A 25,125-nucleotide genomic window follows, 5' to 3' on the forward strand; every position below is an offset into this window, starting at 1 on the left:
GTGATAATAATAGAGTAAAATAATAATTGTAGTGATATTAATAAATAGAGTAAAATAATAAATGTAATAAAAATAATAATAGAGTAAAATACTGCAAATGTAATAACAATAATAGAGTAAAATAATAAATGTAAAAATAAAAATAGAGTAAAATAATAAATGTAATAAAAATAATAATAGAGTAAAATGTAAATACTATAATAATAAATAGAGTAAAATAATAAATGTAATAAAAATAATAATAGAGTAAAATGTAAATACTATAATAATAAATAGAGTAAAATAATAAATGTAATAGTAGTAACAATATTAATAATACAGTAGAGTCTCACTTATCCAACACTCGCTTATCCAACATTCTGGATTATCCAATGCATTTTTGTAGACAATGTTTTCAATACATCGTGATATTTTGGTGCTAAATTCGTAAATATAGTCATTACTACATAGCATTACTGCGTATTGAGCTACTTTTTCTGTCAAATTTGTTGTATAACATGATGTTTTGGTGCTTAATTTGTAAAATCATAACCTAATTTGATGTTTAATCGGCTTTTCCTCAATCCCTCCTTATTATCCAACCTATGGGATGCAATCTGCCGGCTCGTTTATGTTGGATAAGTGAGACTCTACTGTAGTAGTACAGTAGAGTCTCACTTGTCCAAGCTAACTGGGCCGGCAGAAGCTTGGATAAGCGAATATCTTGGATAATAAGGAGGGATTAAGGAAAAGCCAATTAAACATCAAATTAGGTTATGGTTTTACAAATTAAGCACCAAAACTTCATGTTATACAACAAATTTGACAGAAAAAGTAGTTCAATACTCAGTAATGTGATGTTGTAATTACTGTATTTATTTATTTATTTATTTATTTACAGTGTTTATATTCCGCCCTTCTCACCCCCAAGGGGACTCAGGGCGGATTACAATGAACACATATATGGCAAACATTCAATGCCAACAGACAAACAACATATATAGACAGACACAGAGGCATTTAACATCCGGCTACATGGGGAGCTGTTGCTTCACTGTCCACTAGTGGCTGTACTTCCTCATTCCTTTCCTCGTGTTTTGCTGGCAGTTTTTATGATGTTGTAAATTAGTTAAATTAGCCTCCCACATAAGGTAAAAGGTAAAGGTTTCCCCTGATGTTAAGTCCAGTCATGTCTGACTCTGGGGGTTGGTGCTCATCTCCATTTCTAAGCCGAAGAGCCAGCGTTGTCCGTAGACACCTCTAAGGTCATGTGGCTGGCATGACTGCATGGAACGCCGTTACCTTCCCGCCAGAGCAGTACCTATTGATCTACTCACATTTGCATGTTTTTGAACTGCTAGGTTGGCAGAAGCTGGAGCTAACAGTGGGTGGTCACTCCGCTCCCCGGGTTTGAACCTGGGACCTTTCGGTCTGCAAGTTCAGCAGCTCAGCGCTTTAACACACTGAGCCATCGCATAAAGCGTACCTAAATTTCCCTACTTGACAGATGCAACTGTCTTTTGGGGCTGCATAGGTCAACAGCAAGCCAGGCTATTTAAGGGTTGGGGGCTTAACCCGACCCGGGCTTCGAACTCATGACCTCTCGGTCAGTAGTGATTTATTGCAGCTGGTTACTAGCCAGCTGCGCCACAGCCCGGCCCTTTATGAATTTAGCACCAAAATATCATGATATATTGAAAACATTGACTACAAAAATGGCTTGGATTATCCAGAGGCTTGGATAAGCGAGGCTTGGATAAGTGAGACTCTACTGTAGTTGTTGTTGTTATTTAGGAGGATTCAACCTGGACTGGGGAAACCAGGCTCAAATCTTCCCTCTTGTCCCAATGCTGATTGGTTCACACTATCGGCATCCCTTGCAGGATGGCAGTGTGGAGGAAGAGCGCGGCATGCGCAGGATGTCAACGTAACAACGCAGCTGCGTGGTCCGGAGTGCTCCCTGGTGCGCCGCTTTTCCACTTGGAAAGAGATTCTTATGTAATGGACTGAGATGCCGTTTCCCTCACCTGCTCCCTGCAACGCTCTGCCCAGCCCTGTCGCCTCAGGACTCTGCCGCTTGGTTCTGCCGCATGGACGCATCCGTCCCATGCCTTTTTTCTCCCCTCATTCTCCCCTTCCTTGCATTATCCCGCCCGGTGAAAACTCAGCCGAGCCGTGGGAGGCCCTGATGCTTTCAATGCAAGGCAAAAGCTCTCAGCATTGGCCCTCGGGGTCTGGAAAAAGGGCACCAGCCTTTGAGGAGGCCTGCCACGTCTCCTCCGTTAGCTCCTCTGTGTCTAGGGTTCACTCCAGGACCCCTTTTAGATGGCAATGCCCAGAATCCACATCCCTCCCCTCCCTCTAAGTTTGCAACTATCCACCCCACTTCCAGTTTCTATTGCCTCTATGGGGCACTGAGGCCCTGGCTCTGTGATTTCCCCAAAACACCATATAACCCACTGAATGAAGGGCAGCTTTCCAGTTGGGTTGCCAATCATTTTTACTCCAGATACGCGGCCAACGACTAAGTCCTTGCACAGTGGGTCACTACTTCCCAACTTGAAGCAAGTGCTTCAACAAATTATTATTATTATTATTAGTATTAATAATAATTAATTATTATTAATTATTATTATTATTATTAATAAATTATTATTATTATTATTATTATTATTATTATTATTATTATTATTATTATTATTATTAAGGTTTGTATCATTGATGTCGCCATCCCAGGGGACAGTCGCATTGACAAAAAACAACAGGAAAAACTCAGCCGCTCTCAGGACCTCAAGATTGAACTTCAAAGACTCTGGCAGAAACCAGTGCAGGTGGTCCCGGTGGTGATGGGCACACGGTGCAGTGCCAAAAGATCTCAGCCGGCATTTGGAAACAATAGACATCGACAAAATTACGATCTGCCAACTGCAAAAGGCCACCCTGCTGGGATCTGCACACATCATCTGAAAATACATTACACAGTCCTAGACACTTGGGAAGTGTTCGACTTGGGAGTTTGTGATATGAAATCCAGCATATCTATCTTGTTTGCTGTGTCATAATAAAATAATAATAATAATAATTTTATTGTATGACACAGCAAACAAGATAGACATGCTGGATTCCATATCGCACAATCACAAGTCGAACACTTCCCAAGTGTCTAGGACTGTGTGATGTATTATTATTATTATTATTATTATTATTATTATTATTATTATATTGTATGACACAGCAAACAAGATAGACATGCTGGATTCCATATCACAAAATCACAAGTCGAACACTTCCCAAGTGTCTAGGACTGTGTGATGTATTATTATTATTATTATTATTATTATTATTATTATTATTATTATTATATTGTATGACACAGCAAACAAGATAGACATGCTGGATTTCATATCACAAAATCACAAGTCGAACACTTTCCAAGTGTCTAGGACTGTGTGATGTATTATTATTATTATTATTATTATTATTAATGACACAGCAAACAAGATAGACATGCTGGATTTCATATCACAAAATCACAAGTCAAACACTTTCCAAGTGTCTAGAACTGTGTGATGTATTATTATTATTATTATTATTATTATTATTATTATTATTATTATTAATGACACAGCAAACAAGATAGACATGCTGGATTTCATATCACAAAATCACAAGCCGAACACTTCCCAAGTGTCTAGGACTGTGTAATGTATTTTCGGATGATGTGCGCAGATCCCAGTAGGGTGGCCTTTTGCACTTGACAGATCGTAATTTTGTCAATGTCTATTGTTTCCAAATGCCGGCTGAGATCTTTTGGGACGGCACCCAGTGTGCCCATCACCACCGGGACCACCTGCACTGGTTTCTGCCAGAGTCTTTGCAGTTCAATCTTGAGGTCCTGAGAGCGGCTGAGTTTTTCCTGTTGTTTTTTGTCAATGCGACTGTCACCTGGGATGGCGACATCAATCATCCCAACCTTTTTCTTTTCCACAACTGTGATGTCTGGTGTGTTGTGTTCCAGAACTTTGTCAGTCTTGGGTTTGGAAGTCCCACAGTATCTGGCATTTTCCAATACTTTTGCAGGATTGTGATCCCACCAGTTCTTTACTGCAAGGAGGTGGCACTTGAGGCATAAGTTCCAATGAATCATTTGGGCCACATAGTTGTGCCTCTGTTTGTAGTCTGTGCGAATTTCTTACAGCAGCTGAGGATATGATCAATGGTTTCATTGGTTGCATTTGTTCTGATGGCTTGCTCACACAGTCCTAAACACTTGGGAAGTGTTCGACTTGTGATTTTGTGATACGAAATCCAGCATATAGATCTTGTTTGCAGTGTCATACTATGTCTTTGTGTCAATAATAATAATTTTATTTCTATCCCGCCACCATCTCCCCAAAGGGACCTGGAGTGACCAACAAAAAAGTATGCATTTCTTCCTGGTTTGGAGCAGCCTTGTGTTTGGATCCATGAGCTAGCAATCATCTACACTCACCTCTACCAGCTGGATTTTAATACCTGCAATGTTCCCAGCAAACAGTTAAGAGAATAGGAGAAAGAGTCCCACTAGTCAGAAGCATATGTAGGCAGATCTTCTTGTTCACATTTGGGCAAAGAGAGGACTGTTTCAGGGATAAAGTAAAAGAAACTGTCAAATTACAAAGTAGTGCAAACTCCCTTCAGTTTTACTAGTTAGGGAAGTGAAAGCATAGACAAGTCACAAAACATCCCTGCATTCTCTAGGGAATGCACCCAAAACAGTGTTGAGGACCTCTCTGGAGAGTCTACACCAAGTTGGGACATCTCAACAACCTGTTCATGGAGGTCCCATTGGCAGTTCAATGGCCTACCAATGAGGCTACGGTGAGAGGGTATGAGGGGTCTTGACCCTATACTTCTGGCCATCTAGGGTGGGTCACTATGGCTTGGGTGGGATGGTTGGACCTCCATTTACACCAGTGTTCACCCACCTGTTGTCAATGGACCACCAGTGGTCTACAAGAACTAAAATATAGTCCACAGTCTCACCGTTACTATAGCATTTCAATGAGAGTGACAATCTAGTGAAACCCTCTTATAGCGCCTAGGTAACAGGGATTTCAAAGGGGGGAGAAGCTGACTACACATAAAAGGGGTGTCTTTGTTTTTAGGCCTGTTCCTGGGGTTATTTAGGGGTGCTGATTCAGAAAATTGCATTGGATGGATCACATCAGCTCTAGATGATTAAATATGGTTTTCTGTGGGCGAGCAGATGGCGACTACTGGATGTCATATGTCCTGTATCAGAAACTAGAGCTGATGTGGTCTATCCAATACAGTTTTCTGAATCAGCACTCCAAAGAAGGAAAGCAAATTTGAAGTTGATCAAAGTGGCCCCTGGTCAAAGCAGGCCCTGGTCAAAGTGAGCCCTAGTCAAAGCAGGCCCTAGTCAAAGTGAGCCCTAGTCAAAGCGGGCCCTAGTCAAAGTGAGCCCTAGTCAAAGCGGGCCCTGGTAAAAGCGAGCCCTAGTCAAAGCGGGCCCTGGTCAAAGTGAGCCCTAGTCAAAGCAGGCCCTAGTCAAAGTGAGCCCTAGTCAAAGCAGGCCCTGGTCAAAGTGAGCCCTAGCCAAAGCAGGCCCTAGTCAAAGTGAGCCCTAGTCAAAGCGGGCCCTGGTAAAAGCGAGCCCTAGTCAAAGCGGGCCCTGGTCAAAGTGAGCCCTAGTCAAAGCAGGCCCTAGTCAAAGTGAGCCCTAGTCAAAGCAGGCCCTGGTCAAAGTGAGCCCTAGCCAAAGCAGGCCCTAGTCAAAGTGAGCCCTAGTCAAAGCGGGCCCTGGTAAAAGCGAGCCCTAGTCAAAGCGGGCCCTGGTCAAAGTGAGCCCTAGTCAAAGCGGGCCGTGGTCAAAGTGAGCCCTAGTCAAAGCGGGCCGTGGTAAAAGCGAGCCCTAGTCAAAGCGGGCCCTGGTCAAAGTGAGCCCTGGTCAAAGCGAGCCCTGGTCAAAGTGAACCCTGAGCAAAGTGGGCCCTGAACAAAGTGGGCCCTGAGCAAAGTGGTCTTTTGTCAAAGTGGTCCCTGGTCGAAGTGGTCCCTGGTCAGAGTCTTTCCTGGTCAAAGTGGTCCCGGTCAAAGTGGTCCCTGGTTTAAAAAAAAAAGACTGGGAGCCACTGATTTACATCAAGAGAGATGTGCTATCACGGGTGAGGCCTACCCAAGTGTCCCATTGACAAACATGGAGAGGTAGCTGAACGAACCGTTGCGTTTGGCTTGAGTCGAGTTGCGTTTGCTGCCCTCGAATTGTATCTAACGAAAGGGACTTGGGTTGATTTGCTTTCCTGACATGGTCCTCCTTTGGGTTCCAGGTTGGAGGTGCCCAAGGACCGGGATTCCTTCCCCACTTATCATCGTTCCCGTTCACTTCTCTCCTGTCCTGATGGTTGTATTATTTCCAGCTCTTCTCTCCTGTCCTGATGGTTGTATTATTTCCAGCTCTTCTCTCCTGTCCTGATGGTTGTATTATTTCCAGCTCTTCTCTCCTGTCCTGATGGTTGTATTATTTCCAGCTCTTCTCTCCTGTCCTGATGGTTGTATTATTTCCAGCTCTTCTCTCCTGTCCTGATGGTTGTATTATTTCCAGCTCTTCTCTCCTGTCCTGATGGTTGTATTATTTCCAGCTCTTCTCTCCTGTCCTGATGGTTGTATTATTTCCAGCTCTTCTCTCCTGTCCTGATGGTTGTATTATTTCCAGCTCTTCTCTCCTGTCCTGATGGTTGTATTATTTCCAGCTACTTGGTTCATTCAAGAAGGGGGTGATGGAGACCAAGAAGCCCAGACTTATGAATGAGAAGCAAAGTTTGGCCAAGGTCCAGTGTAGGCTTTTCAGGCATTTTTGGGGGGGTCAACCCAACGAGACCCGACGATGCTGGAAGTTGTCATGTCAGGCGGGGAGGCGGGCAAAGCGGGGAGACCTCGGCCGCTCACTGGCTCTCCTATGCCACAACCAACTTAATTTTTTTTTCAAAGCGATAATTCCATGTCCTGAGGTTACAAACCGGCTGCAACTGGTTTTATATTTTTTTTTCCCTCTCTCTCTCTCCCCTGCCCCCGCTAGGCATCATGGGTAAAAGTAAGCATCCCCCCCTTTTTTTTCTTTCCTTTTGTTTAATATAACGGCACCACGGATGATTGGCAGGGACGTGCCCGTTCCGCGACTGGGTTCCGGCAGGTCCCTGGAGGGGGATGGCAACACCCCGTGGCCGCCCACGTTCCACCACCACCGCTGCCGCCGAGGAGGGGGCTTCTCCTGGAAATAAAGCAGCCCCCTGGCACTCCCCCCTCCGCCACCCTCCGCCTCCCCCTCCATCTGCCTGTCTCTCCCCTCCTCTTGTCAAGTCGAGGGAACACGCTACCTGTAAGTATTCTTTGGCTCTGCCCTTTTTTTTTCCAGGGAGGAAACAAAATCCTTCCTTCCTTCCTTCTTCCTCCTCTTCTTCCTCCACCTTAAACAAAGGGCTCTTTAGGGATTATCCTTTCACCCCCCCTTCCAAAAAAATTTTTTAAAAAAAAAATATTATCCTGCTTCTAAATGCCTGGAGTCTTCTCTTAATTCAATTTTTTTTATTTTAGTAGTAGAATCATTCATTATGGGGGGGAATTTTTTGTGCAAGGGAAAAGGTGGGCAATTTGGCAATTTTAGGAACATGGCATTCTATTGTCTGGCAGTTTGATGGACCCGCTTTCTGTCTCTCTTTTGCGACCCCCCCCCCCAAATGCTTCCTTCCGTCCTCCACCCCATGGACCCCCCCCCTTTACTCCCCTTCGTTTCATGTCAGCTACAACCCCAGTCTGTGAATGGAGGTGGCCAGCTGACGACAACGAAGAAGGGGAAGCGCTGGCACCGTGCCACCCAAGGCTCGCGATTGCGCCTGTGCGCCGCCGCCAGAGCACAAAGCAGTGGCAGAAATGGAAATGGAAAGGGAGGGGGGGCATCGTTGGAGGCTGGAGGGGGGGGGAGGCCTTCCTTGCGGTCTAGGAAATCATCGCAGCCCTATTATATAAGGCTGGCCTGCGTCACTCAGACGGGCCGAGGGGAGGAGGAGGAGGACGGAGGACAGCGGTGGTGACGATGGAGTGGCTGCGTCCTCAAGAAACAGGAGGGAAGGGACGGGGAGAAAGTGGACCCTTGCCTCTCCACTTGTCCTCTTCTCTCCCCAATTTCTATTTGTCCCACTTGCGTTCAATTCCGCAGCTTGTATTGCTCTCCAAGTTCGTCCGCCCGCCCTGCACACACGTTGGGAGAGAAGTAAAGCTCCATGTGTTGTCGAAGATTTTCATGGGCTGTTGTGAGTTTTCCGGGCTGTATGACCATGACAATGGCTTCAAACTACAGGAAAGGAGATTCCACCTGAACATCAGGAAGAACTTCCTCACTGTGAGAGCTGTTCAGCAGTGGAACTCTCTGCCCCGGGCTGTGGTGGAGGCTCCTTCCTTGGAGGCTTTCAAGCAAAGGCTGGATGGCCATCTGTCGGGGGTGCTTTGAATGAGATTTCCTGCTTCTTGGCAGGGGGTTGGACTAGATGGCCCATGAGGTCTCGTCCAACTCTACTATTCTATGATTCTATGAGAAGCATTCTCTCCTGACGTTTTGCCCACATCTATGGCAGGCAAAGGAGCCCCAGTAGCGAAGTACGTTAAAGCGCTGAGCTGCTGAACTTGCAGACCGAAAGGTGCCAGGTTCAAATCCCAGGAGCGGCGTGAGCACCCGCCGTTAGCTCCAGCTCCTGCCAACCTAGCAGTTTGAAAACATGCTTTGTGTGTGTGTCTATGTATATGTGTGTGTGTGTGTGTGTATATATATATATACATATACATATATATATACACACACACACACACACACATATACACATACACACACACACACACACACACACATACTAGCTGTGCCCAGCCACACTTTGCTGTGGCGAAGTCTGGTGGTATGGGAAATAAAGTATTGAGGTATTGGTGATGGTTAAGGTAAAGGGTAAAGGTTTTCCCCTGACTGAGCTTAGCCTTCTAACTGGCAGCAATTGGATAAAAACAATTATTCCTCTCCCTCTAATTAGTACTTTATTTTTCTTTTCTTTTTGTTGTATGAAGGTGTTAGCTGGCCCTGATTGTTTCCTGCCTGGAATTCCCCTGTTTTCAGAGTGTTGTTCTTTATTTACTGTCCTGATTTTAGAGGGTTTTTAAAATACTGGTTCGTTAGATTGTACAGTAGAACCTCATTTATCCAAGCTTCTGGTTAATCCAAGCCATTTTTGTAGTCAGTGTTTTCAATACATCGTGATATTTTGGTGCTAAATTCGTAGATACAGTAATTACAACATAGCATTACTGCGTATTGAACTTCTTTTTCTGTAAAATGTGTTGTATAACATGATGTTTTGGTGCTTAATTTGTAAAATCATAACCTAATTTGATGTTTAATAGGCTTTTCCTTAATCCCTCCTTATTATCCAAGATATTCGCTTATCCAAGCTTCTGCCAGCCCGTTTAGCTTGGATAAGTAAGACACTGCTGTATTCATTTTCATGGTTTCCTCCTTTCTGTTGAAATTGTCCACGTGTTTGTGGATTTCAGCGGCTTCTCTGTGTAGTCAGACATGGTAAAGCTCCATGCTTGCAGAGCTATGTTTCTCAAATGCTTTTGCCACCTTTCATGACAGGAGAGGTTTGGCCCAAATAAATCCTTGGGTGAGATTGGAAAGACGTCTCAGCCTGGATTTTTCAACATCTTCCAGCTCTCTCTGCTCCACAAAGTTTCCTTTCTAATACATTTTGGTTGCTATCAGATGATGAATTTCAGTCTGGTTTGCGCGGGACTTTTAAACGCTTGCCTTGCGATACTTACTCTGCTCGCTGCAAAGATGTCCCGCCGTTTTCAGACCGACAATTTCTTTTTTTTTACTTGTGACTCTCGTGTGGTGCTTGCATGACCATTGGAGGGCACTTTGTGTATGTTCACTGGATGTCTTTCATTCCTCCTTGCATTCCTGTGGCCTCTTTGGCAAACCTTGCCGGAATGTCAAAGTTCAATTTGCAGGGAAAAAAGAGTCTGGAAGTGGGGTGTGTTTTGGAGGAATATTTGTTTTGTTGGTGGCAGATTAAACTTAAATCCATAGAAGTTCTTGCTTCTTCCAGGAGACAGCTAGAGCCTTCTTGATAGTCTGAAAAAGAGATGAAAGCAACATCTACATGCCATGGTTGTTTTCTTGCAAACTGCCTTTGAAGTCTCGAAACTTCGCTTGGCTGCCAATAGCTTCCCATACGCCTCTCCACTTTGACCCTGCTCTATGGAGAATACTAGCCATGCCCGGCCACGCGTTGCTGTGGCAAAGTAGTGGTGGTATTGGTTAAAAATTGTTGTGGAATTTTTATTTGACGTTATTTACATTTTTTAATTAATTTTATTGTAAGTTATCTTTTTATTTATTATATTTTATTATTTTCTTGTATTATATTTAGTTATTTTCTGTTATTATAGTATTTTATTGTATTAATTTGTTAATGTTTTTAATTGTTTTTAGTGTTTTTTATTATTTTTATTGGGTTGCTAGGAGACCAAGTTGGAGGAGCTTAGCCTTCTAACTGGCAGCAATTGGATAAAAGCAATTATTCCCCTCCCTCTAATTAGGACTTTGTTTTTCTTTTCTTTTTGTTGTATCAACCTAGAGGCGTGGATGATGGGTTGTGTTGTCAAATTTCGAGGTTGGGGGGCCTGTAGTTTTGTTGTTTTGTCTGGTGTCGTGATTCCATCACTCTTTTATATATATATTACTAGCTGTGCCCAGCCACATGTTGTTGTGGCAAAGTGGTGGTGGTATTGGTTAAAAATTGTTGTGTAATTTTTATTTGATGTTATCTGCAATTTTTTATTAATTTTATTCTAAGTTATATTTTTATTTATTATATTTTATTATTTTCTTGTATTATTTTTAGTTATTTTCTGTTATTATAGTATTTTATTTTATTAATTTTTAGTGTTTTTTATTATTTTTTATTGGGTTGCTAGGAGACCAAGTTGGAGGAGCTTAGCCTTCTAACTGGCAGCAATTGGATAAAAGCAATTATTCCTCTCCCTCTAATTAGGACTTTATTTTTCTTTTCTTTTTGTTGTATCAACCTAGAGGCGTGGATGATGGGTTGTGTTGTCCAATTTCGAAGTTGGGGGGCCTGTAGTTTTGTTGTTTTGAGGGTCGCCGTGATGCCATAACTCTTATATATATATATAGATTGTCCTGCTGACTTAACCCAAAGGTCAGTCTGGCTGAGACTCTTGTCAACCTCAGCTGCTAAAAATCCAGTATCAAAAGTTAAAGCTTCTGTATGCAATAGATAATTTTTCAGGCTCATAGAAGTTTTTGGTGATTTTGTCATTATCTTCCCAAGTGGCTCGTCAACTATGTCTGGAAAGTCCACAAAATCACACAAATAAAGTAGTCTTCGGACGAAGGTTTCCACTAATCCCGACATCTTTTCCAAGCTTGGAAGTAGCGCTTTTTGGATTACAATTTCCAGAATCCCCCGACAGAGTGGCCAACTCCAAGGATTGTTTTTTAAACACACGCACAATGTATTTCTTCTGCTTCTGTCTCTCTCCGATCTGGTTTTTTGGTCTACACAGCCTGGCTTTTTGCGTGCAAAAAACAAGGAGGTAACATTTGAGGAAATGGTTAGAAGGAACTACAAATGGAGACATCACTTTTTGAAATTCCCTCTTTGTCATATGTTTCTTTCAAGGGAGATGTCTGGCTTTCCAAATCGGCGTGTTGTGGGGAAACATCCCACCCTGTGATGCTCCCAAACTTCTTTTGCTCCAGGAATTCAGGACCTAGTTACTTCTAAGCAATACTCCACACTCCACAGGAGCCTTTTCTTTGAGGCTGAGAAAGCGTGACTGTATAGGATCCCATCTTGCTTTTTTAGATCAGAGTGAAATAATAAATGTATTATTCATAATCATAAAAATAGAGTAAAATAAATGTAATATTAGCAACAATAATACATGTAATAATACCAATAATAATAGAGAAAAATAATAAATGTACCCTATATTCTCGAGTATAAGCTGACCCAAATATAAGCCAACCAGGACCCTCACCCGAGTATAAGCCGAGGGGGGCTTTTTCAAAGGGCTGAAAAACTAGGCTTATACTCGAGTATATACAGTATCTATCTATCTCACCATCTATCTATCTGATCTTACAAGCCTTGTGCTTCCTTAGATTTACTTTCCCTGACCAACTAAAAAAACCCTAGATAATTTCTTGTAAGGTAATTATGGGACCGCCGGTGGCGCAGCGTGTTAAACCGCTGAGCTGCTGAACTTGCGGACGGAAAGGTTGCAGGTTCGAATCCGGGGAGCGGAGTGAACAGCTGCTGTTAGCCCCAACTTCTGCCAACCTAGCATTTTGAAAACATGCAAATGTGAGTAGATCAATAGGTACCACTCCGACGGGAAAGTAACGGCGCTCCATGCAGCCATGCCAGCGGCCACATGACTTGAAGGTGTCTACGGACAACGCCGGCTCTTCGACTTAGAAATGGAGATGGGCACCAACCCCCAAAATGGATTTAATGTCAGGGGAAAACTTTTACCTTTACTTTAAGGTAGTTACCCTAATTTACTGATCATTTCACGTGTCCTTTTGGTGCCGCATTTTTTCTCAAGCAAGCACTCGCTTTGGCATTGGGAAACTTGAAGACGGAGATAGAGAAAGTCTTCGTTTTGGCATGCGTTGCTATCTTCTGCAGGAGACTTTGTCCGTCTTTTTTTTAAGCACTGCCGCTGAATTATGATTTTAGTTCCTTGCTAAGCCTGCCTTGAAAGGCTGTTGTAAACATTGCTGGAATCGCGTGTGTTCGATAGTCTGGACTCTCCTCCCCATTGCCGAGCGTTGACATTGCTCCCCGCAGCCCCAACCGGAGCCGAAATCTTTTGGGATCGGTTTGGAGCGGCATTGGCTGCTGTCTCTGGGAGCGAAATAGCTGAACTTCCTTTGCTCTCGCCTGCTCTATTTATATCGCAGGAGGCCTACTGAGCGAGGGCTCCATTCATTCTGCTTCCTCGATTCGCAGCCTCCCTGATGCTGCTTCGAAAGCAAAATCCTGCATTTTCCAAATACGAAGTTGGCGAACATCTCCTGGCTTTGAGATCCTTTGCCTTTGACAGCGAAGAACAAGCAATGACAACTTTCCACTGGGCTCATTGACATCCTAGATCTGCAGCTGCTCTCATCTTCCTCCGAAAACAAGGCTCCAGTTTGTCCGGTGCTGTTTTCTATCATCTGGAGAGCTTCATTTGAAACCTTATTTTCTCTTCTGACGGACCGTCAGAGCGGAAAGGAGATGGCGAGGGTCTGGACCGAGAGACCCGTCACGTTTGTAAGCTCCCGACTCTAAATCCTCTTTCCGAATCCTCAGATGCAAAATCCATCTCTCCGCAAGGAAAAAAGAGAAACGTGGGTTGAGTCTTACGGGGCTGGTGACGTCGGGGAGATCAGCGCGATCCGCTCCCGGACTCGCTGCCAAGCCCCCATTTCCTTTCCAGGCAGCCGTCCTTTTTATTATTTATTTTTTCCTGCGGAAATGGTTTGTCTTGGGAGACAGCCATTTTGTGCGTTCTGCCTTGAAATGTTATCTTTGACGGCGGCGACGTCACTTTGCGTTGGGTGCCGGCTGGAGAAGCCGAGGCCGAGGAGCAGCTGACGGCGGGCCGGAGGCTTCTTCCAGCTGGTGCCGCCACCCGTCCCTGAGCCTCAAGCTGGGCCCAGAGGGGCAAAGCGGGGGAAATGTATCGCCACGGCTTCCTGTGCCTTTTTCCACCCTCCCTTCTCTTCGCTTCTCCTTAATGTGAATTAGGTATTATTGTAATTTGGAGAATGCCAGGCCGATTGGAAACCATACTTGCTGTATTTGAAGTGAGACTCAGGAGATCAGGGTTTGAATCCCCACTCAGCCTTAGAAACCCACCTTTGTGGCTGTTGTTGTTTGTGACTTGATGTGTCAATGGTTGCTGATACAGTAGAGTCTCACATAAACGGGCCGGCAGAATGTTGGATAAGCGAATATGTTGGATAATAAGGAGGGATTAAGGAAAAGCTTATTAAACATCACATTAGGTTATGATTTTACAAATTAAGCACCAAAACATGTTATACAACAATGAGGAGAGATTAAGGAGAAGCCTATTCAACATCAAATTAGGTTATGATTTTACAAATGAAGCACCAAAACATCATGTTATACAACAAATTTGATGGAAAAAGTAGTTCCATGCGCAGTAATGTTATATAGTAATTACTGTATTTACAAATTTAGCACCAAAATATCATGATGTATTGAAAACATTGACTACAAAAATGCGTTGGATAATCCAGAATGTTGGATAAGCGAGTGTTGGATAAGTGAGACTCTACTGTAATAATAATACAGTAGAGTCTCACTTATCCAACGTTCTGGATTATCCAACGCAAGTTCAGCAGCTCAGCGCTTTAACACACTGCGCCACCACCAGGGGCCCATATATAATATAATATAATATAATATAATATAATATAATATAATATAATATATAAATGTCGCAAATAAATAAATAAATAAATATATAATATACTACAATAATAATGGAATAATAATAGAATGTATATATATGTGTGTGTGTGTGTGTGTATATATTTATATACATTCTATTATTATTCTATTATTGTATATTATCATGTTATTACTATTAAATTATTATATTATTCATTATTCATGACTACATTGAAACTTCAATAGAGAGAAATCAGCATGGAAACTGCAAGAGGTACCATAGATTGTTGTACATGAAAATAATGGTAGTAAATAGTTTTTGATTTATTAAATACAGTTATATACAGTAGAGTCTCACTTATCCAATGTTCTGGATCATCCAACGCATTTTTGTAGTCATGTTTTCAATACATCGTGATATTTTGGTGCTAAATTCGTAAATACAGTAATTACTACTTAGCATTACTGCCTATTGAACTACTTTTTCTGTCAAATTTGTTGTATAACATGATGTTTTGGTGCTTAATTTGCAAAATCATAACCTAATTTAATGTTTAATAGGCTTTTCCTTATTCTCTCCTTATTATCCAACATATTCGCTTATCCAACGTTCTGCCGGCCCGTTTATGTTGGATAAGCGAGACTCTACTGTATTACAATTATACATTTTTGTTATTTAAACTATACATATTGCGAAATTATGGTTTTTTTTTCTCGAAGTGACACACCACCCAAGTCATGCTAGGTTTTTTGGTGAATTTTGACACACCAAGCGCAAAAGCTTGCCCATCATCTATATATATAAAAGGGTAATGAAATTTCAGCCTAGGACAAAACTACACATCCCAGAAACACCAAACTTAACAGCACAACCCCTCATCCATGTTTCTACGTTCATACAACAAAAAGCTCCAGCTACTCCAGAAAACGGCCAGGCTTTGAGACTGCAAGGCTATTCATTGCTATTCCATCTGGCCAACAAAGGATTCCCATAAGCCACAGCAACGCATGGCCGGGCAAAGCTAGTTGCTCTATACTATGACAATAATCTCAATCAACATTGAAGGCATAGTTATCTAAATAGTTATCCAAAGTGAGACCTTGTTCTCTAATGCCTACACTGTCCTTTCTACGTACTTATTTCATTTCCCTCCTTGCCATGCTTGAATTCCCCTAAGAATCTGAGTTTGACAGCACTTTGGGTTGCTATTTCAGTGGAGATTTCACTTGCTGGAACACTCGGCGTGAAACAAACTTGGAAAGGGTTGGACTCACAGAGGTGAGCTTCTCTAGAGGCTAAAAGCTAGATGGGGGTGAAAGGCTTGTGTTGGTCCTGGACCATTGGTGACGTTGTCTGCCGGATGTGGGAATTGGCCCCATCTGGGAAGCAGATGCTCCCCATCCCCGGGTGAAGGGTTTACGCTTCTCCTCTGAACCCTCCATGTTCAGGGACAAGAGCGAGAAAGGCAGGGAGAGCGGGCCATTGCTTTCATGCTATAACCGGTTGACTTCCTAAGGAACAGGCTGCTGGGTTTGACAATCTTTTTGGCTTGCTTTGCTTGTGGAAAGCATTAGGTTAGACGGGGGCTTCCATGTCAACTGCACGGCTTCTCCTTCCAGATGATTTGATTTCCCGATTGTGACAATCTTTGTTCAGTGCTGGGCAAGATCATAGAATCATAGAATAGTAGAGTTGGAAGAGACCACATGGGCCATCCAGTCCAACCCCCTGCTAAGAAGCAGGAAATCTCATTCAAAGCACCCCCGACAGATGGCCATCCAGCCTCTGCTTAAAAGCCTCCAAAGAAGGAGCCTCCACCACGGCCCGGGGAGAGAGTTCCACTGTCGAACAGCCCTTCTCACAGTGAGGAAGTTCTTCCTGAGGTTCAGGTGGAATCTCCTTCCTTTCCTGTAGTTTGAAGCCCTTGTTCCCTTGTGTCCTAGTCTGCAGGGCAGCAGAAAACAAGCTCCCTCCCTCCTCCCTAGGACTTCCCTTCACGTATTTGTACATGGCTCTCATGTCTCCTCTCAGCCTTCTCTTCTGCAGGCTAAACATGCCCAGCTCTTTAAGCCGCTCCTCATAGGGCTTGTTCTCCAGACCCTTAATCATTTTAGTTGCCCTCCTCTGGACGCTTTCCAGCTTGTCAACATCTCCCTTCAACTGTGGTGCCCAGAATTGGACACAGTGTGATTCCAGGTGTGGTCTGACCAAGGCAGAATAGAATAAGGGGGAGCAGGACTTCCCTGGATCTAGACGCTCTTCCCCTCTTGATGCAGGACAGAATCCCATTGGCTTTTTTAGCAGCCGCATCACATTGTAGGCTCATGTTCCCCTTCCTCCCCACGAGGACTCCAAGGTCTTTTTCGCACACACTGCTGTCAAGCCAGGCATCGTCCCCCATTCTGTATCTTTGATTTCCATTTTTTCTGCCGAAGTGAAGTATCTTGCATTTGTCCCTGTTGAACTTCATTTTGTGAGTTTCGGCCCATCTCTCTAGTCTGTCAAGATCGTTTTGAATTCTGCTCCTGTCTTCTGGAGTGTTAGCTATCCCTCCCAGTTTTGTGTCGTCTGCAAACTTGAGGATCGTGCCTTCTAACCCTTTGTCTAAGTCGTTAATAAAGATGTTGAACAGAACCGGGCCCAGGACGGAGCCCTGCTTGTGGCACTCCACTTGTCACTTCTTTCCATGATGAAGACGACGCATTGGTGAGCACCCTTTGGGTTCGTTCGCTTAGCCAATTACAGATCCACCTAACCGTAGTTTTGTCTAGCCCACATTTTACTAGTTTGTTTGCCAGAAGGTCGTGGGGGACTTTGTCGAAGGCCTTACTGAAATCCAGGTACGCTACATCCACGGCATTCCCTGTATCGACCCAACTCGTAACTCTATCGAAAAAAGAGATCAGATTAGTCTGGCATGACTTGTTTTTGGTAAAGATCTCCATCCCATCTCCATCTAGCTTTCATTTCATTCCTCCACACCACATCTCTCTATTTTCTCAGACCTGTGTGACGTTGTTATTGCCGCTGGTGCTTCTCGGCTCTAGGTAGGGTATTTTGCAGATGGCCAGTTCTCTCACACCAGAAGCGACTTGCGGTTTCTCAAGTCGCTCCTGACACACACAAAAATGACATTTATTTTGGGTTGAAAGGGGGGACACGTAGGATGTATCCCTAGAGGAAACATGATGTCTGGAACATACTTAGTCCTAATTTTTTTAATACTGGTTTTAAACCATTTCATTGGATATGTTGCAGTAGCAATTCCCAGATTAGTTTAGTGCAGTGATGACCAACCTATGACACACGTGTCAGCACTGACACGCCTAGCCATTTTTGCTGACACACGGCAGATTGATTGGATGACTTTTGTGGCCAAATTTGGTGTGATTCGGTCCAGTGGTTTTGTTGTTTACTCCATGGAAATTATCCACATTACATTTTTATATATATACATATAGATAGATATTATTATTATTATATCATTCTATTATTATTCTATTATTATTGTAGTATATTATATTATTACTATATTATATTATTATTATATTATTCATTATTCATGACTACATTGAAACTAGAATAGAGAGAAATCAGCGTGGAAACTGCAAGAGGTACCATAGATTGTTGTACATGGAAATAATGGTAGTAAATAGTTTTTGATTTATTAAATACAGTTATATATTACAATTATACATTTTTGTTATTTAAACTATACATATTGTGAGATTATGTTTTTTTTTTTTCTCAAAGTGACACACCACCCAAGTCATGCTAGGTTTTTTGGCGAATTTTGACACACCAAGCGCAAAAGGTTGCCGATCATTGGTTTAGTGTTTACACCTTATTTTATTTTTTCGTTATTTAATAAAGATAAAGGTAAAGGATTTCCTCTGACATTAAATCCAGTCGTGTCCGACTCTGGGGGTTGATGCTCATCTCCGTTTCTAAGCCGAAGAGCCGGCATTGACCATACACACCTCCAAGGTCATGTGGCCAGCAGGACTAAATTACCTTCCCGCCGGACCGGTACCTATTGATCTACTCACATTTGCATGCTTTCGAGCTGCTAGGTTGGCAGAAGCTGGGGCTAACAGTGGGTGCTTACTCTGTTTTCGGTCCACAAGTGTTTTTTTCACCTATTGTGTATATTTTATTATTGGTTTCTGTTTTTGTCTTTTGATGTTTCATATTTTATCATTGCTTGTATTTGATTTCGCCCCAAGTTCCCTTCGGGGGAGATGGAGGCGGGATATAAATAAACTTATTATTATTATTATTATTATTATTATTATTATTATTATTATTATTGACACAACTACGTTGTATGACACAGCAAACAAGATAGATATGCTGGATTTCGTATCACAAGTCGAACACTTCCCAAGTGTCTAGGACTCTGTGATGTATTTTCGGATGATGCGTGCAGATCCCAGTAGGGTGGCCTTTTGCAGTTAAAGTAGAGTCTCACTTCTCCAAGCTAAACGGGCCGGCAGAAGCTTGGATAAGCGAATATCTTGGATAATAAGGAGGGATTAAGGAAAAGCGTATTAAACATCAAATTAGGTTATGATTTTACAAATTAAGCACCAAAACATCATGTTATACAACAAATTTGACAGAAAAAGTAGTTCAATATGCAGTAATCTTATGTTGTAATTACTATATTTACGAATTTAGCACCAAAATATCACGATATATTGAAAACATTGACTACAAAAATGGCTTGGATAATCCAGGGGCTTGGATAAGCGAGGCTTGGATAAGTGAGACTCTACTGTATTTTTTTTATTATTATTATTATTATTATTATTATTATTATTATTATTATTAGGTTGGCAGAAGCTGGAGCTAACAATGGGCGCTCACTCCGCTCCTCGGATTCGAATCTGTGATCTTTTGGTCCGCAAGTTCTGTAGCTCAGCGCTTTATCACACTGATCCACCGGGGACTCTAATAGTTAATATTTATTTTACCGAAGTGATATATTGTCTTTACTGTTCTAACGTAGCACAAATCCTATGTAAAACCATACAACCTATTTTTGGCATTAATATTGAAATTTGAAATATATACAGATTTAGGGAGAAATTGGTCTTGGGTCCACCTTGCTTTCAGCGAGCTTGGGATATCCATTCCCCCTCCACTGCTAGCTTTTAACCTCTTGTTCGGAGAGAAGATCACTTCCTGAGTGTCATATCTTGAGCCTCGGTCTCCTCTAAGTCCCATCTCAACCACCTCCAGCCTTTCAAAGACCCCCTTGACTTAGGAAAGTCAAGATTTCTATGTGATTTTTGCTTGAATCCCAAAGCCAGGGAGGCCAATTGAGGGCAACGTTTAGTCCAAGTCTGTTCAAATCACCCTCATATCTGAATGCTTGTGATTCGTCACATAATTAATGGAACAGGACAGAGGTCTGGATCGAGAAGAGCTGCCCGTAGCTCCTAAGGAGAAAGTCTGGGTCAAGCCGGGTCATGCCAAGCGAGGACTGGCACAAAGGAGGCCTTGTGCCAGGGAGGCTTGGCATCAGGGTTCCCAGGCAAGGAATGCCTTTGTATTTGACGTTAAAACATAAGTCGGTGCTCCTAGTCACCCCCCAAAACTAGAATTGGGGGTCTTGTGTCCTTATTGCTTGTCTAAGAAATGTTATAGGATTTATGGGGTCACCATAAGTCGACAGAGGACTTAGATAGAGAGAGACAATGTATGTATGGATGGATGTACCGTTAAACTCGAGTATAAGCCAACCCAAATATAAGCCGAGGCACCTAATATTACCACAAAAAACTGGGAAAACATTTTGACCCGAGTATAAGCCCAGGGTGGGAAATGCAAAAGCTATTGGTAAATTTCAAAATAATGGAAATATAATAGCAATAATAATAGAGTAAAATAATTAATGTAATAATAACAATAATAATAAAGTAAAATAATAAATGTAATAATAGTAGAGTAAAAGATAAATGTGATAATAATAGTAGAGTAAAATAATAAATGTAATAAAAAATAATAGAGTAAAATAATAAATGTAATAAAAATAATAATAGAGTAAAATAATAAATGTAATAAAATAATAATAGAGTAAAATACTGTAAATGTAATAATACTCATAATAGAGTAAAATGATAAATGTGATAATAATAGAGTAAAATAATAAATGTAGTGATATTAATAAATAGAGTAAAATAATAAATGTAATAAAAATAATAATAGAGTAAAATACTGTAAATGTAAAAACAATAATAGACTAAAATAATCAATGTAGTAAAAATAATAATAGAGTAAAATACTGTAAATGTAATAACAATAATAGAGTAAAATAATAAATGTAATAAAAATAATAATAGAGTAAAATGTAAATATTATAATAATAAATAGAGTAAAATAATAAATGTAATAATAATAATAATAATAATAATAATAATACAGTAGAGTCCCACTTATCCAAGACTCACTTATCCAACGTTCTGGATTATCCAATGCATTTTTTTAGTCAATGTTTTCAATACATCTTGATATTTTGGTGCTAAATTCGTAAATACAGTAATTACTACTTTTTCTGTCAAATTTGTTGTATAACATAATGTTTTGGTGCTTAATTTGTAAAATCATAACCTAATTTGATGTTTAATAGGCTTTTCCTTAATCTCTCCTTATTATCCAAATATGCTTATCCAACGTTCTGCCAGCCCGTTTATGTTGGATAAGCGAGACTCTACTGTAACACCAACAACAACAACAGAGTAACATAATAAATAACTTTAATTCGAGTATAAGCTGAAGGGGGCTTTCTCAGCCTTAAAAAAGGGCTGAAAAACTTGGCTTATACTTGAGTATATACAGTATGTATGTATGTATGTATTGTTGGTTTGTTCATACATGGTTTGATGAATCTGGACCAAACTTGGCGCACATTATTCAATGTAATGAACTGTATAACACAATAGTGGTTCAACACATAAGTAGTACACAATATCTATATTGGAGCATCATATACATATAACATTCACAGAAACAATACTCAGTCCTGAGGTATATAATTCAAAAGTATTTAACTCAGTATTATAAATCAAACAAAATGATATAATTCTCTGCAGTCCTACAAGGATTGGATTGGCTTAAAGGCAAACCGATTCAGAGTCTCTGCAGTTCTGGAGGGATTCCTCAGGACTCCACAGGTTTTGGAACAATAGTAAAGCCAAGTAGACAGAGTCAAAGTTGATGTAGCTCCTGAGTAGATGGTAGTATATCCATTCACGCTGTTTACACGCAGTTTACATGCCGTTTACAACTGGTTCCCGGGTTTTATCCCAGTTTCGGTAACCCTTCTTCTGGTAAGCGGCAAAAGCTTTATTATTTCTTTATTGATGGCTCTGCATCAGGTATTCTTAATTCTTAACAGAAATAAAAATAAAAGGAAATTTGTCTAATGTTGTGCTCTTTATAACATTTAAATCATCCATTGTATAGACCTTGTGAAAATAGACATGTCAAAGCACCCCAAGATATGCGGTATTCTAAGTTACAAACAAGAAATTATCTTTTTACCAGATATAGTAGTAAACATATCTACTCACATGTTCGCAGTATCAATATGCTGCTGTGGATTTTGTGGTGCGAGCAGCCATTCATGGCACATTATTCAACCCAAAATAATTGGGGTGTTTCAACTAAACTCACCTTTCACGTAAAGAGCAGAGGGGGGAAAAAAGGAACAAATAGACAGACGGACACACATACATAAGTAAATGGAATTAGAACCATAAACATATATTAAAGATAACTCTTTCTAACAAAAAATATTAGGGGAAGGGGTGTTGTAGCTTCGTTGTATGGTTCCTTTTCTGTTTCCAAAACTTGGGCCAGTCTCAGAGCAGACATGTTAGCTAGGCAGCCATGCATCCTGATCAGGATTCATCTTAAAGCGGAGGCAATTGCCCAACGCAGGCAGGCGGGCTTTTGCGGCTCCGGAGGCGTACCTCTCCCCAAAAAGCGTGCCCCATCTTGCCCGGCTGCCTTCCCTGGCTCCGCTTTGGCTCTCCGAAAGGCATTCCCAGCCAAGCCTTCTCCACCGATGGAGGACATTCTCCTCCGGGGCTCCCATAAAAATATATATATATGTTGTTGCAAGAATGTGAGTGTGTGATTTATTAGCCCAGAATATTTGCCCTCCTTTCTTTTTCTGTATCTTCACCTTTGCTTGGGACATAAGATTCACAGTCAGCTTTCTCAGCTGTTCTACAAACATATTCCAAATTGTGTTGTCGAAGGCTTTCAAGGCCGGGATCACAGGGTTGTTGCATGTCTTTCGGGCTGTGAGACCATGTTCCAGAAGTATTCTCTCCTGACGTTTCACCCACATCTATGGCAGGCATCCTCAGAGGTTGTGAGGTATGGATAAACTAGGAAAGGAAAAAATATATATCTGTGGAGAGTCCAGGGTGTGGCAAGAGTCCTTTGTCACTGGGAAGCCAGCAGCCACCTTTCCAATGCTAATTAGGGTGATTAACTGAAACATTAATGCTGGGAGGTACCTATTGATCTACTCACATTTGCCTGTTTTCGAACTGCTAGGTTGGCAGGAGCTGCTCTTCCTCTAATTTGGATTTTACTTTTCTAGGTTTTTTTGTTTGAAAAACATATTTTGGATGACTATGTGTTTTGTGGCCAAATTTGGTGTGATTTGGTTCAGTGGTTTTGTTGTTTACTCCATAATAAAATGCACATTACATTTTATACACACACACATATATACACACTAGCTGTGCCCAGCCATGTGTTGCTGTGGCGAAGTCTGGTGGTATGGGAAATAAAGTATTGAGGAATTGGTGGTAGTTAAGGTAAAGGGTAAAGGTTTTCCGCTGACATTAAGTCCATTATAAATGGGTAATATAGCTAAGTGGAAGGGCCTTGAGTCTATACTGCCATCTAATCCAGTTAAAATCAGATAATCTGTATTTTATAGGCAGTGTGGAAGAGGCCTAAGTGAGGCCTAACTCTGCCTGTCCCCTGGGCTGAGTGGGTTGCTAGGAGACCAAGTGGGCGGAGCTTAGCCTTCTAACTGGCAGCAATTGGATAAAAACTATTATTCCTCCCCCTCTAATTAGGACTTTATTTTTCTTTTCTTTTTGTTGTATGAACGTAGAGGCATGAATGAGGGGTTGTACTGCCAAGTTTAGTGTTTTTGGGATGTGTAGTTTTGTTGTTTTGTCCTAGGCCGAAATTTCGTTACCCTTTTATATATATATATATATATATATATATATATATATATATATATATATTATTTACAGTATTTATATTCCACCCTTCTCACCCCGAAGGGGACTCAGGGCGGATTACAATGAACACATATATGGCAAACATTCAATGCCAGCAGACAAACAACATACATTGGACAGACAGAGGCATTTTTAACATTTTTCCAGCTTCACGATTCCGGCCACAGGGGGAGCTGTTGCTTCACCGTCCAGTAGTGGCTGTACTTCCGCATTCCTTTCCTCATATATATATATAATAATTATAATAATATATAATATAATTGTATTATAAACTGTATATATGTGGCCAACTCAGACCTAGGAGATGTGTAACACATGGCATGGCCCCTCAGTCAGATTTGTTTTTTGGATCAGTCCTTTGTGCCTCTTCTCTCATAGATGACTTTTCTGCCTCTCTTTTTCCCCCTTAGGATGGACCGCATGACGGAGGACGCCCTGCGCCTGAACCTCTTGAAGCGGAGCCTGGACCAAGCCGAGGAGCGGGATGACGTCCTGGCCAAGCGACTGAAGATGGAGGGCCACGAAGCCATGGAGCGGCTGAAGATGCTGGCACTGCTCAAGAGGAAGGACCTGGCGGGCATCGAGGTGCCCCACGAGCTGCCGGTCAAGCAGGACGGGCTGAAGGTCTACGAGGAGAAGCTCAACGGGAACCTGCGGCCCCACGCCGATGGACGCTCCTCGGCTAGGCCGGGCAAGGAGAACATCAACGACGAGCCGGTGGACATGAGCGCAAAGAGGAGGTAAGTGGAAGGCCCTTTGTCTCCAAAGACATCATATAAAGGAGGAAGGAAGAGGGCAAATAATAATAATAATAACAACAACAACAACTTTATTTATACCCCGCCACAATCTCCCCGTGGGGACTCGGGGTGGCTCACAATGTTACAAAAGTAACAGCGCAAATACATTAACAATATACACAGTTTAAAACACAAGAAGATAATAAAACAGAAGTTAAAACAAAGGTTTATACAACAGTAATAATATCAAAGAACCACCAATGCCATTCAGTCAACTTCAAAGGTGGGGGGGGGGGACTATAGCAGCAATATAAGATAAAATCATTAGATTAAAATACCTCGATGAAAGGAATCTAATAATAATAATAATAATGATAATAATAATAATAATAATAATAATAATAATAATAATAATTTTATTTTTATACCCCGCCCCATCTCCCCAAAGGGACTCGGGGCGGCTTACATGGGGCCAAGCCCGGACATCAACAATATAAAAACATCAGCAATAAAAAATACAATTTTTTGCATTTTTGTACAGTAGAGTCTCACTTATCCAAGACTCGCTTATCTAACGT

General features: G+C 41.7%; 1 protein-coding gene across 4 annotated transcripts in view; it reads left to right on the forward strand.

The window, feature by feature from the left end:
* The window catches only part of gatad2b (GATA zinc finger domain containing 2B), a 77,928-nt gene that overhangs the window by 19,117 nt on the left and 33,686 nt on the right, over window positions 1–25,125 (forward strand). For 3 of the 4 annotated variants that reach the window (XM_008123272.3, XM_008123274.3, XM_016998509.2), the window contains exon 2: window positions 24,218–24,547. In XM_008123272.3, the coding sequence (XP_008121479.1) occupies window positions 24,219–24,547 (329 nt within the window). In that variant the 5' untranslated portion in view covers window position 24,218. Of the gene's footprint in view, window positions 1–5,975; window positions 7,361–24,217; window positions 24,548–25,125 lie in introns of those variants that run through there. The other variant, XM_008123273.3, reaches the window with a different exon arrangement.

The sequence above is a fragment of the Anolis carolinensis genome, unplaced genomic scaffold, assembly GCF_035594765.1.
Source record: "Anolis carolinensis isolate JA03-04 unplaced genomic scaffold, rAnoCar3.1.pri scaffold_14, whole genome shotgun sequence".
Lineage (NCBI taxonomy): Eukaryota > Metazoa > Chordata > Lepidosauria > Squamata > Dactyloidae > Anolis > Anolis carolinensis.